Here is a 12,040-nt window from a genome sequence, read left to right on the forward strand (position 1 = left end):
ACAGAACAGCAGGTTTCTGTGGAACCTCTCGACATGGGAAGGCTGGAGGTGACGAGGGCTTGTTAAAATGTGGGCTACGCCCCAGGAAAAGCACAACTGGAAAACTTTGGCTCGCAAAAGGTTGGAGGCATTGTCCGAAAGTACGTATTTAGAGGGGCCAAAAACTCCATAAATATACTGGGACAGCATGTCGTTGGCAAAGCTAGAATTAATGTTCCTAACCGGAAATAACCATACGAATTTAGGAAAAAGCATAAACGAGAGACAGGATTTGAATTAAATATTTATTCCAACTTATTGATCCTGTATATTTATATGCTTTAAGCAATTTCTTCAGTTTTTTATTTAATTTTTTTTTACAATTTTCTTTAAGGCACAGATAGGTCTTATGGCGATGATGAGATAGGAAAGGCCTAGGAGTTGGAAGGACGTGGGTGTGGCCTTAATTAAGGTACAGCCCCAGCATTTGCCTGGTGTGAAAATGGGAAACCACGGAAAAACATCTTCAGGGCTGCCGACAGTGGGATTCGAACCCACTATCTCCCGGATGCAGTCAAAAATTCTGGCTGTAATGCTCTAAGAATGGTATCACATTAATAGGAACAAATCCACTGATGAAATGAAATGGCATATGGCTTATATTGCTGGGAGATCCCAGGACGGGTTTGACTTGCCAGGTGCAGGTCTTTTGATTTGATGCCGGTAAGCGGCCTGCGGGTCGTGATGAGGATGAAATGATAAAGAGAAGACATACACCCAGCCCCCGTGCTAGGGAAATTAACCAAGGATGGTTAAAATTCCCGACCCTGCTGGGAATCGAACCCGGGACCCCTGTGACCAAAGACCAGCATGCTAACCATTTAGCCACGAAGCAGGAAAATCCACTAATTGTATTGTGAGCAATCCTAAATCTGTAAGATGCAGACATGTATGAGTCACCAATATGCAGAAACCTGTAGGCCTAAATAAATATATTTCCACTGTTAATAATTGTAGTACCTTCAAATTATGAATTCAAATTGATGTACATAAATGCATCCATTGTTTTCAGTCCTTTTTTTATCAATACTTTATTAGCAACCTGTAGAATGCAAAGAAATATACCTGCCACTAATCTTTTATTCAATATATTTTGCCATGGACATAGTTGTTTCAGAGGTGAACATCAACTTAAAAATCATTGTGAATAATGAATTGAACGATACTGTCAGCCTTTTCTCAAAACTTATACTTTTCCCATAATTTGTTTGCCTGATGTCTATTAGCGACTTCATTTTTCCCACTAATTCCGTAAGTATTGATGGACATGCGGGACTAGTTCCTGAATTTTTCTCTCTCATTCCACAAGGAAGACACACGCGGTGGCGGAATTCTCCAAGACTCTCAAATTTAAGGAAAATTTGCCTTGTCCATTGCAATCGTCTGGTTCTTTCCTTTCTCCCAATATATTCATACATTAGAATAATATCTTCACCCAAATTATCGCTTTCACAACACATTCTTTTCCACTCGTGACTATGATACGTCTGTAGACTGTACTGTACTGGGCGGGAGTATCAGCTGTTTCCGTGCAGTCAATCCCTCTCGATCGATGACCAGTGTGAGAAGGTAAATGTATTTAGTCGTTACTACTTGATGGCAGTTGGTTGCTCTTTATCGTTCAATGCTCTGTGTGACTCTTGTTTATGCACACTGGGTTGCTGTATGTGCAAACTCAGTCTATAATACCGAGATTTCATTGAACTCCTCGTAGTTTAAGCACCTCCTCCTTAAAACAGCGTTTCATGAATTTTACAATTGGTGCAATTTCAGAGTTACCGTGGGTTGGAAGTCTATGGCAAACTTTGATATCTTCTTCTTTCAACTGTAAGTGTTCAAGCAACTTTTTGAGCTACTTGACTTGCATCTTCAGCAGGTTTGGATGGTATTCCGTAGATTTCTACCATGTTCATTTGGGAGCACTGTTCCATATCAGTGATTCTCTCCTTCAGTTCAGAATTTGCATTCTTCAGTCTTTAGTTTTCATCCTTCATCTCTTCAAGTACATATTTATGTTGGGCAATAGTTTCTGCTTGCTTGTGTAATGTTTCCACATTTTTGTCTAGTTTTTCATGAACAAGATCCAGATACTTCCCCAGGTTAATTTCCCTTTGCTTACCATATTCTCAGTTCAGAAATTTCATTACTTAAATTCGTCAGCATCTAGATGATGTCTTCATATGGTAGGCTGACAGATAGTTTATCTCCATTTTCCAACAAATGGTTTTCCGTCTGTCACACTTGCAACCAACCCATTGTTTGAAACGCATATTGCTGGATTTTCTATCGCTCTCCTTTACATTTACACAAGAACTATGACAACAGCTTTTACAGACACTACACTGAACTTTTAGATTGAGTGACGTTATACCAGGACACATCCTAGTGACATTCAAAACACATACTCATTGTTATACTTGCTCCTCGTAATATTACATTTGTAAAGTACACTACTTACTCCTTGAAATTTTGTAAAAACGCTTTTTCAACAATTAACAGTATGCCACATTTCCATAACTGGTCCAACAGTGGCATGATTTTGTGAGAACTGAGTACACAAGAGTAGTAGTAACACAAGTAGGGGATATTTGCTCTGTGGGGGTTGGCTATAGAAGGCAAGTGGGATACGAACATTGACGCCAGATACTCTATACCCTTTCTCCCCTGACTGTTTTAATGTAAATATTTGTATAAACTTTATAATTTCCTACGATTTTCAATGAGTGCGTCAATTATTCTTCGGAACACCACTGCTGGACTCTGCCAAAATACCCAGCGATTTTACGCATTGGTGGCGACTACTATGTCTATAAACTTATATTGTTTAACTGTATCACCTGTGAACAAGTTTTTCTTGGTTACTTAATTTTCCCATTGTAATGTATCTTAATGTTTATAATTTAATCACTAATCAGGTACCTGATTTTTGCCTTGAGGAGGTATTTTGACTGATGATGCCCTCAATGAAGGGCGAAACATATCTCAAATGGAATTAATAATAAATTCATAAATGTTTAAATTTTATATGTATTGAATAGGTGACACAATAAGCCCTTTAGCATCCTACATTCAGTATCTTCAATACGGATAACAATGATTTTTATCACTTGCAATGTTAACTGTTACCGTATTTACTTGTGTATTAGACCCCCTCGCTTATTAGACCAAGAGAATGGAAAAAAAAAAAAATCTCGCATATTAGACCCCGTAATGAAATTCGGCTGAGACCAACAACAACGATTCCACTTCGTAGCGCGTACTACAAGCCATACTGCAGCTCTGATGACGTCGTACAAATATGTGTACAAGTTTGCGCACATTTTCTTGAGCCCTCAGCTGCCTTGTGCCAGATCGGCACAATCGGAGCTGACAACTTTATCTGCGACAGCAGTACGGTACAAGCATCACAGAATATTGTGTCCGAGTTCGTAGGTGGATTACCGTAAACGGAGAAATAGGCCTACTACTTTTTTTATTCTCGACTTTCCAACTACAGACTATCACGGTACGTGTGTCTGTGTCTTGGAAAATTGCCAACATGTCAGAAAATACGGTGGCGAGTATTCCTCTGTAGACTCTCAATCGTCCATCAGTGAATGAATTGCGACTTAAAATGTCCTGTAAAAGCTGATATAATCAGTACTTATGACGCAAATAGGGATTTATGAAAATATGCTTTGAATTCTTAACCTTGTATATGTCAATATGACGAACTTTGTTACTGTTGGTTCCATTGTCGGCTGGTTGGCCTCTGTGCAGGAAGAGAGGCGGAAGTGCAACTCTCCACTCACCACAGCTTTCTACACTGAGAGAGCTCAAGGTTCGTTCGTCCAACCCACCCGATTCAAGTCCACACCAAAGTCGTGTGATACGTCTGTCTTATAGTTAAGAGATGTCTGTCTCCATAGCTTTAGCACTATTAGCTGCCGTCCTCGGGGCCCCGAGTTCGATTTCTTATTTAAGTTAATAACAACAGCGCATTTCAAATTTCCAAGTGACTCACGAGGTAAACTATCAAGTGAAATAGAATGTACTCTCTCACTCGTGTCCAGAGAATAACGAGACCAACATAGGAATAGCTGAAATATATGAATTACACTATCATAAGAGATTTGGTGGCTATTAAACTGATTACGGGTACCTAATTCTAAAAAGTAACAGCTGTTCGTAATCATGCTACTGGCCATTGTGAGTGCTGGTGGCTGCACCTCGCGGAAATGCTTGGTGGGACGGGCTAAATGCCGAGATTACCCGAGCAGTTCCGAGTACAGCCGATTATGGCTGCACCTCATTGCCTAGACAAGTGTGCACGTACGGATGCCTACAGTAACAGTACAGCTTGCTTACATCACGAAGGTAGTGCTATCTGTACAATAACGGTGTGAAATCGTACTATTAACAACTTTCTTTTGATAGTGACCTGTGTCAAGTTCAGTTGCCTGTTGTTAAGTGAGTTTTGCTTCAAATTATGGAGGTAAATAGTACGAAACATAAGAAATGTAATTTCACCGCAGCTTTCAAATTAAACGCTGTTAATTTAGTGGAAAAACAAGGGGTGAAGTCAGCGGCCAGGACATTTAATGTGCAACCAAACATGATCAGATATTGGTGCAACCAAAAAGAGAAACTGGAAGCAGCAAATAAAAGTTTCGTGGGACCAAAACGGGCAAATATCCCAAGTTGATATAGATGTTGATTCCCATAGGGAATCTGAAATATTTGTCCTGAATGAGTAAATTTATAATACCAATATAAATGGTCCGTTATTGGACATTATAAATTTTCCAGCTAACTCATTCTTGGTTGCCAGCGTTTCGCCCTCGTGTGCTAGGGTGGACTCATCAGTTGGTACCTAGCACACCTACCAATACGCTGGCTAGTGCATACCGTGGAGCCACTGCGTAGGCTAACTGGAGCCACCGGCAGTGCTAATGCACTGAGAGACTTTGTCTCATTACCAAAAATTGATGCCTGCTTGGCCATCAGCCTGAATGAGTAAATTTATAATACCAATATAAATGGTCCGTTATTGGACATTATAAATTTTCCAGCTAACTCATTCTTGGTTGCCACCAGTTAGCCTACGCACCAAGAATGAGTTAGCTAGAAAATTTATAATGTCCAATAACGGACTATTTATATTGGTATTATAAATTTACTCATTCAGGACAAATATTTCAGATTCCCTATGGGAATCAACATCTATATCATCTGATGGCCAAGCAGGCATCAATTTTTGGTAATGAGACAAAGTCTCTCAGTGCATTGGCACTGCCGGTGGCTCCAGTTAGCCTACGCAGTGGCCTCCACGGTATGCACTAGCCAGCGTATTGGTAGGTGTGCTAGGTACCAACTGATCAGCCCACCCTAGCACACGAGGGCGAAACTCTGGCAACCAAGAATGAGTTAGCTGGAAAATTTATAATGTCCAATAACGGACCATTTATATTGGTATTAAATATCCCAAGATCGATACCAAAGTGCTAGAATATATAACAGCGTTGAGAAATGATGGTTTTGCTGTAACTCATGATATGTTACAGCTTAAAGCACTGGAAGTGGCAAGAACATTGAATCTCAGTCGGCAACAGTTCAAAGCCAGCAGGGGTTGGGCTACACGTTTCATGAGGAGAAATGGTCTGAGTTTGAGAAGACGAACAACTATTTGCTAGGGACTACCTCACGATTATATGGATAAAGTCATCGCTTTTCATCGTTACATCATTCAGCAAAGGAAATTAAACAACTACTTACTTTCTCAGATTGGCAACGCAGATCAAACTCCGATCTATTTCGACATGCCCCGAAACACTACTATTCATGAAAAAGGTGCTTCTAGTGTCGTAATGCGTACAAGTGGTGCTGAGAAAATGAGATGCACAGTCATGCTTTGCGTAACTGCTGATGGTAGGAAGCTTCCTCCATACGTAACATTTAAACGGAAGACTCTACCAAAGGGAAAATTTTCAAGCGGTATTCATGTTCGAGTACATGAGAAAGATTGGATGACAGCAGACCTGGTTCAAGACTGGCTGAAAATCGTGTGGAGTCGTCGTTCTGGAGCACTACTGCAGCAGAAAGCCTTAATTGTGTTAGGTAGCTTTAGGGGCCATTTGTTAGATGCCATTAAGGATGAACTGAAATCCCTAAAGACGGATCTCGCAATCATCCCTGGAGGACTAACATCAATACTCCAGCCTCTAGATGTGTCCACTAACAAGCCATTTAAGGGTCACATGAAAAGGCTTTATTCGGAATGGATGGCTTCTGCTACACATACATTCACACCAACTGGGAGAATACAGAGACCATCTCTAGAAACCATATGTGAAAGGGTTCTCACTGCGTGGACTCTTATCAAGAACGAAACTATTGTGAAAAGTTTCAACAAAAAAAAAACGGGATCTCAAATGCTCTCGATGGGAGTGAAGACGTAACGTGGGATGGTAACGCCGGCAGCAGGGAAGATGATGACACAGATGATGGTTCAGATGAAAGCAGTGGTTAGGATTGCTATAACCTGAACATTATAGCTTGTAAATAGACTTTTTGCCTACCGATACGGTTTGTGATCTTGAACATTTTCATCAGTAATTTGTGTTTTTTATATTGTTATATTACTTCTAGTCTTCATCTCTCTAGGATAGTGTAGTTCAGAACATAAGTTAGTGCAATAACGTGTAGTTTTTTATGCGTTTAATAGTTTATTGTAGCTGTAGTTTTATTGATATTTGTGTGTTGGTTAGTGTATCTAGTTCTTCTGTGTGTACCATGTCTCGTTTATTCCGGGAAATACACGTGGGAAGAAAGTGACTTGTCTCAGATCAGTGGAGTGTTTCCTTTGTACACCATAACCTCCTGTGCCATCCCTTAACTGTAAGTACCGTAATTTGTTATTTCCTCACTCTCTTTTATTTTTGTATTCTCATTTTAGTGCCGGATGTTGTTAGTAAGTGTATAAATTTATTTTCCCTCATGAATAATTATGTTTTTGAAGTACAGTATTACATTTTATGAGAGCTGGGCGCCGTGGTCGTATTGCATCAGCTGAGCGTTGGTAGCGTAGGTGCGGCGATGCTCGCGTGTGTCCCGAACTATCAAATACAACTGACGGTGACAAATGACTGGCCATTAAGTTCTAACATTGCTTCATACAGTAAATAAAAGTGATTGATTATATTTAAAATATATGTAGGCCTAAAAGTCATGTTCACCATTAATTGTCTTCTTAAATTTATAAATTTTCGAACGAAAATAGCCAGTAAAACTCAGAATACATTCATAAGTTTGTTAAAGAATAGTGCAGAATGTTTACATATACAATTTATAGCCTAGCAGTCATGTGTTCACACTGCACAAAATTTGACGTTATCGCATATTGGACCCCTTTTGCATTTTTTGACTGTAAAAGTGGGGGGAAAAAGGGAATCTACAGAATACGGCACCAAGCCTTTGGTGAATATACTGAAATAAACTTGCATTCAGATGTTCTACCTCGCAATTAGATGCTGCTGCTTCTCCACCAGATCAGTACAAATTACCACTCATATTAGACGACTCTACCATCCTTACATCGACTAGAATAAACTCATCACAAAGTTTATACAAGGAGTAATTTTAATACCACCTATTCAATACAATTTACTCCACTATAGTGTGGTTAAATACACATGGAAATTACCAGAAATTTGAAGGGTACATGTTTCGCCCACTATTTATTGGGCATCATCAGCTTCAATCAATCTTAAAACACACATGGTCTAAGGAGTCATAATAACTTACGTAAAACGTATTGATGAATATTTACAAGTGTTAATACTGTGGATGCAAAATGTTTACAGTACAAAAATATTGAATAAAATAGAACTTGTACTAAAATCACTTTGAAAAATAGAAATGTTCGTCTAAAAGTAATTGTCACACATTGTTTTTAAAAAGCAATCCATGTCTGACACTGAAATTGATATTTTTGATGAAAAGCTTGAACAATATATATTACATTATGAAAGAAAAAAAAAAAAAAAAAAAAAAAAAAAAAAAAAAGGCGTCAACAGGATAAGAACAAGACGGTTAAAAGATATAGTATATGCTCATGTTTGAGGCCAATATTTAAAATAAGGATGGAAATATGTAGTAGAATTGAAGGCGGTATAGTTTAAGAGACGTCTTGGAAAGTTGGATAAAAATCGTGGTATGTCGTGAAGTGCTAAAAAACATCGAAGAATATGCCGTAAAACGCTGCTAAAATATCAAATAAAAGAAGGTAGGCTGGACGACAATTTCGTGCAACCAGAAAATGCCTCCTGTGGACGTGGATGTCCATAGTAAACAATGTTGTCAATTTATTCTCAAGAATAATGGTTTGTAATAAAATAAACTCGTCGTGTCCATGCATCTCCCTTCTACATCGCCATCCCTTCTGTACAGATACACGGTAGCTAGCGAACAGAGAAGCAAGCTCGAAGCCACATGGCCACGCATGATACAAAATTTGTCATGTGGCTTACTAGCTTCCCCACGCGTATGAACGGTTACAAACTGTCCGTATCAACAGAAACTTTCTTCCCTAAGGCAACATCGGTTAAACATAGCCTCGGTTGCACAGTGTTATGCCATTTCTTCTATCTTCAGTTTTAAGTTAAGGGGGGATGTAGCCGGTTGAGGTCAAAATTTTTAAAAAGTTTTTTGTTTTGTTTTTTGTTTTATGTCGCTTGTTATGTTTTCTTCAATGTGTGAACATTTGAATATGATATAGGAACTGGAAGCCAATGAAAATAAATAATGTATCAGTGCGTAGGTACTTCCACTTTTATGTCAAACAAGATTCAACGCTTCATGTAATCTATACATAAAATCCTATCACTTATTGAGCCATTTCCATGTTCTATCTTACTCCAAACTTTCATTCTCTATGTTGTGAAGTACACTTTCTTATACCCAGATGGCTCTAGTATCACAAAATATGGCAAAACGCAAAATACTAATGAAAGTTTCAATAATTTAGTATGGATCAGACGTCCTAAAACCACATTGCTGTGTATGATGCCGTACTCTGGTATAATGAAGGGAATCACGGTAGGATTCAGGTGTTGGAGAAGGCTGGACTAGAGCCCGGAGTACACACAATAAAAATCTTGCACGACATTGATCAAAGGCGGATAGCGAAAACAGAGTCAAACATACAGAAACTGCAACAGAAAGCAAGACAGGACAGAAGATCTAAAAGGAAGAGCCAGGAAGACGACGAGGAATATGCATATGGTGGACACTGAGGCTGTCTACCATCTGTAGAAAGATTATTGCGTTTTAGAAGTAAGAGACAACTTCAAATGCTTTTTTCCATAATTTATATTTTCAAGCTTTTATGTTCCTTTTTCTCAGAAACTACCCAATGCAAATGCATGAAATTTTCAGGGCTTCGTTATAACGCAGGCCCCTTGAATGTCCTCTAAAATCGATTTAAAAAGAATCTTACCAGCTGATATATGGTTCATAACCCACTATAAAATACAGTGAAAAAACAGTCCAAAATTGAGGAAATTAATAATTTAAAAAATATACATCTTACATCAAAGGCGACATAAGTTAACAACATGAAAATCAAAGGAATTGCTCCCTGGGTTACAGACAAAAAGGAACATGTTTTTTTTCAAATTACAAAATTAAAAATTGTCAAAAATTTTGATAAACCTATGCAATATTTTGATTTAACATTTATTTTTAAATGTAGTATATATTTGTTATGCACATAAAATTTGAAAGGGTCATGATTAAAACTTAGATCAAGGGAATAATTTTAATATATTCATGCTTTTTGGGGTATATCCCCCCTTTAAATATGACTGTTTTCAAATCAACAAATCTCACTTATTTACATTCATAATGATTACAAACAGAATTCTCTTATCAAACGATTAGATGAAATTAGATGCGCGATACCTAGTTAGTACAACAATCTAAATGATGAAAATCAGAATATAAAATCTAATGAATCAGGTCAATTAATGATAATTATAATGAATTCTGAATGAAGTCTGTAATCCTGCTGTACAGTTATAATATTTCTTTTCATTTGCAACTAGTTCAAAACAAAGATATATAACAGCTTTACTATAAATATTAATGTTGCACAGTTTCAAGTTGATGCATTAATTTAATTACCTTACACAAATTATTTGGCTGTATTTCAGTAGATGACAAACAACATTTGAGAAGTATTTCTAATAACAGAGGCTTAATTCATTATGAGTATACAAATTTCCAAACTTACCTGGTTGTATGTACAGTTCCTCTTTTTGCACTTGCCACATTTCAGCAAATCTGTTTGTGTTCCTTGTACTGTTGCCAGTTGAGCATCATCGATAGCCTCTTTTAGGAACTTGTTTCGGAGTGATTTCATTTCATCACTAGCCATTTCCTGAAAGGGGGGGGGGAAAGTATTAAAACTGTGAAAGTACTTCTTGACCTCAATCCTACAAATATCTCATGTTTGATCACAGAAATGCCATTATTAGTTTGATCAAATAGGACAAGATCACAGCAAGTCTCAGGTCTTGGATGCAATCATAGACTAAGCTTTTTCTACAGGCATGACATACAACAGAATAATAATAATAATAATAATAATAATAATAATAATAATAATAATAATAATAATAATAATAATAATAATAATGTTATTTTGCTTTACGTCCCACTAACTACTTTTACAGTTTTCGGAGACGCATAGGTGGCGGAATTTAGTCCTGCAGGAGTTCTTTTACGTGCCAGTAAACCTACTGACACGAGACTGATGTATTTGAGCACCTCCAAACACCACCGTACTCAGCCAGGATCAAACCTACCAAGTTCGGGTCAGAAGGCCAGCGTCTCAACCGTCTGAGCCACTCAGCCCGGCACAATAGAGAAAAAGGGAAGTCCTCAATAAGTTACATTAGTTCTTATGTAAAAGCAAAGTTGATCACTGAACCTGTACTAAGCAAAAATTTGGCCTTTACCCTTAAGTGACAATTACAAACTGCAAGTAGCATCTTTCAATCACATGGGAACCCTGATATAATTAAATATGTAACTATCAGATGATTCAACAAAAACACTCTCCACAGTAACAACTTATGCCAAGATTATTACTATTACCTCAGCAGACATAACAGCCAATCGAGTGGCAGATATAACTCCAACAAGGAAATTCATCCTCAATCCAGGATTTTTGGGATCTTTTAAATTTGCCACACGACTACGCACTCTATTCTTATATCGCATGTCTGTGTTGCGGAACTCGAGATATATGGCTTCTTCTAGTTCTTCTCCAAGCTCCTCAGGAGTTGCACAGCCATCTGGATAATCTGTAAATGGAAAACTATTCATAAGAACAAGAAACTAAAACATGCCAACATTAACAAATGTTGAACAAAGGAGCAAATTGCACTATAACCAAATATTGCACAGCACCAATACTCTATACTCGTTTCGTTCAGCATGTGAACGACTGGCGACAAGCAGCAGTGATGCTAAAGTTACCAGCCAACACTGCTTGCCTGTTTATTTTAACTTCACTCCCAGATTGAAGAAAGTATCACAAAATTAAAATTAATAGAAAGTTAGGTGGTTTCTCAGGAAACCAGCAGTCGTAGAACAGTGGTACTCAAAGTGTGGTATGTGTACCACAAGGGGTATACGGGGCTGTCTCAAGGGGTATGCATATTTATTGCAGCTTCTTACCGTTTTCATTGAGCAGTTCAGAAAAGAATTGAGCCTGCTGATTTTCAATAATTTTTTTATTTATTTAGTCTTTTTGACTATCACTACACAGAGTCCCTTCCGAACTATTCATTCTAAAATATGTGTCAGTTTGTACCTCCCACTGACTAGGTATGTAAAAAAGCTTACGTATGCTACATTGCACTTTTAAATTTTGAAATCCACTCATTCACTTCAATTTTTTTCAGCAGCAGTGTATAATAGTAATTGCTGTATTAATAATTATACTCATATATATTGT

The 12,040-nt window shown here is 37.8% G+C and overlaps 1 protein-coding gene across 2 annotated transcripts in view; it reads right to left on the reverse strand.

Moving 5' to 3' along the window:
* TfIIS (RNA polymerase II elongation factor) overlaps positions 1–12,040 on the reverse strand; it is a 228,798-nt gene that overhangs the window by 96,181 nt on the left and 120,577 nt on the right. For both annotated transcript variants that reach the window (XM_067151340.2, XM_067151341.2), the window contains 2 exons: positions 11,176–11,384; positions 10,310–10,456 (listed from right to left, as the gene is read on the reverse strand). In XM_067151340.2, the coding sequence (XP_067007441.1) occupies positions 10,310–10,456; positions 11,176–11,384 (356 nt within the window). The remainder of the gene's footprint in view (positions 1–10,309; positions 10,457–11,175; positions 11,385–12,040) is intronic.

Source organism: Anabrus simplex, chromosome 7 (assembly GCF_040414725.1).
Source record: "Anabrus simplex isolate iqAnaSimp1 chromosome 7, ASM4041472v1, whole genome shotgun sequence".
Lineage (NCBI taxonomy): Eukaryota > Metazoa > Arthropoda > Insecta > Orthoptera > Tettigoniidae > Anabrus > Anabrus simplex.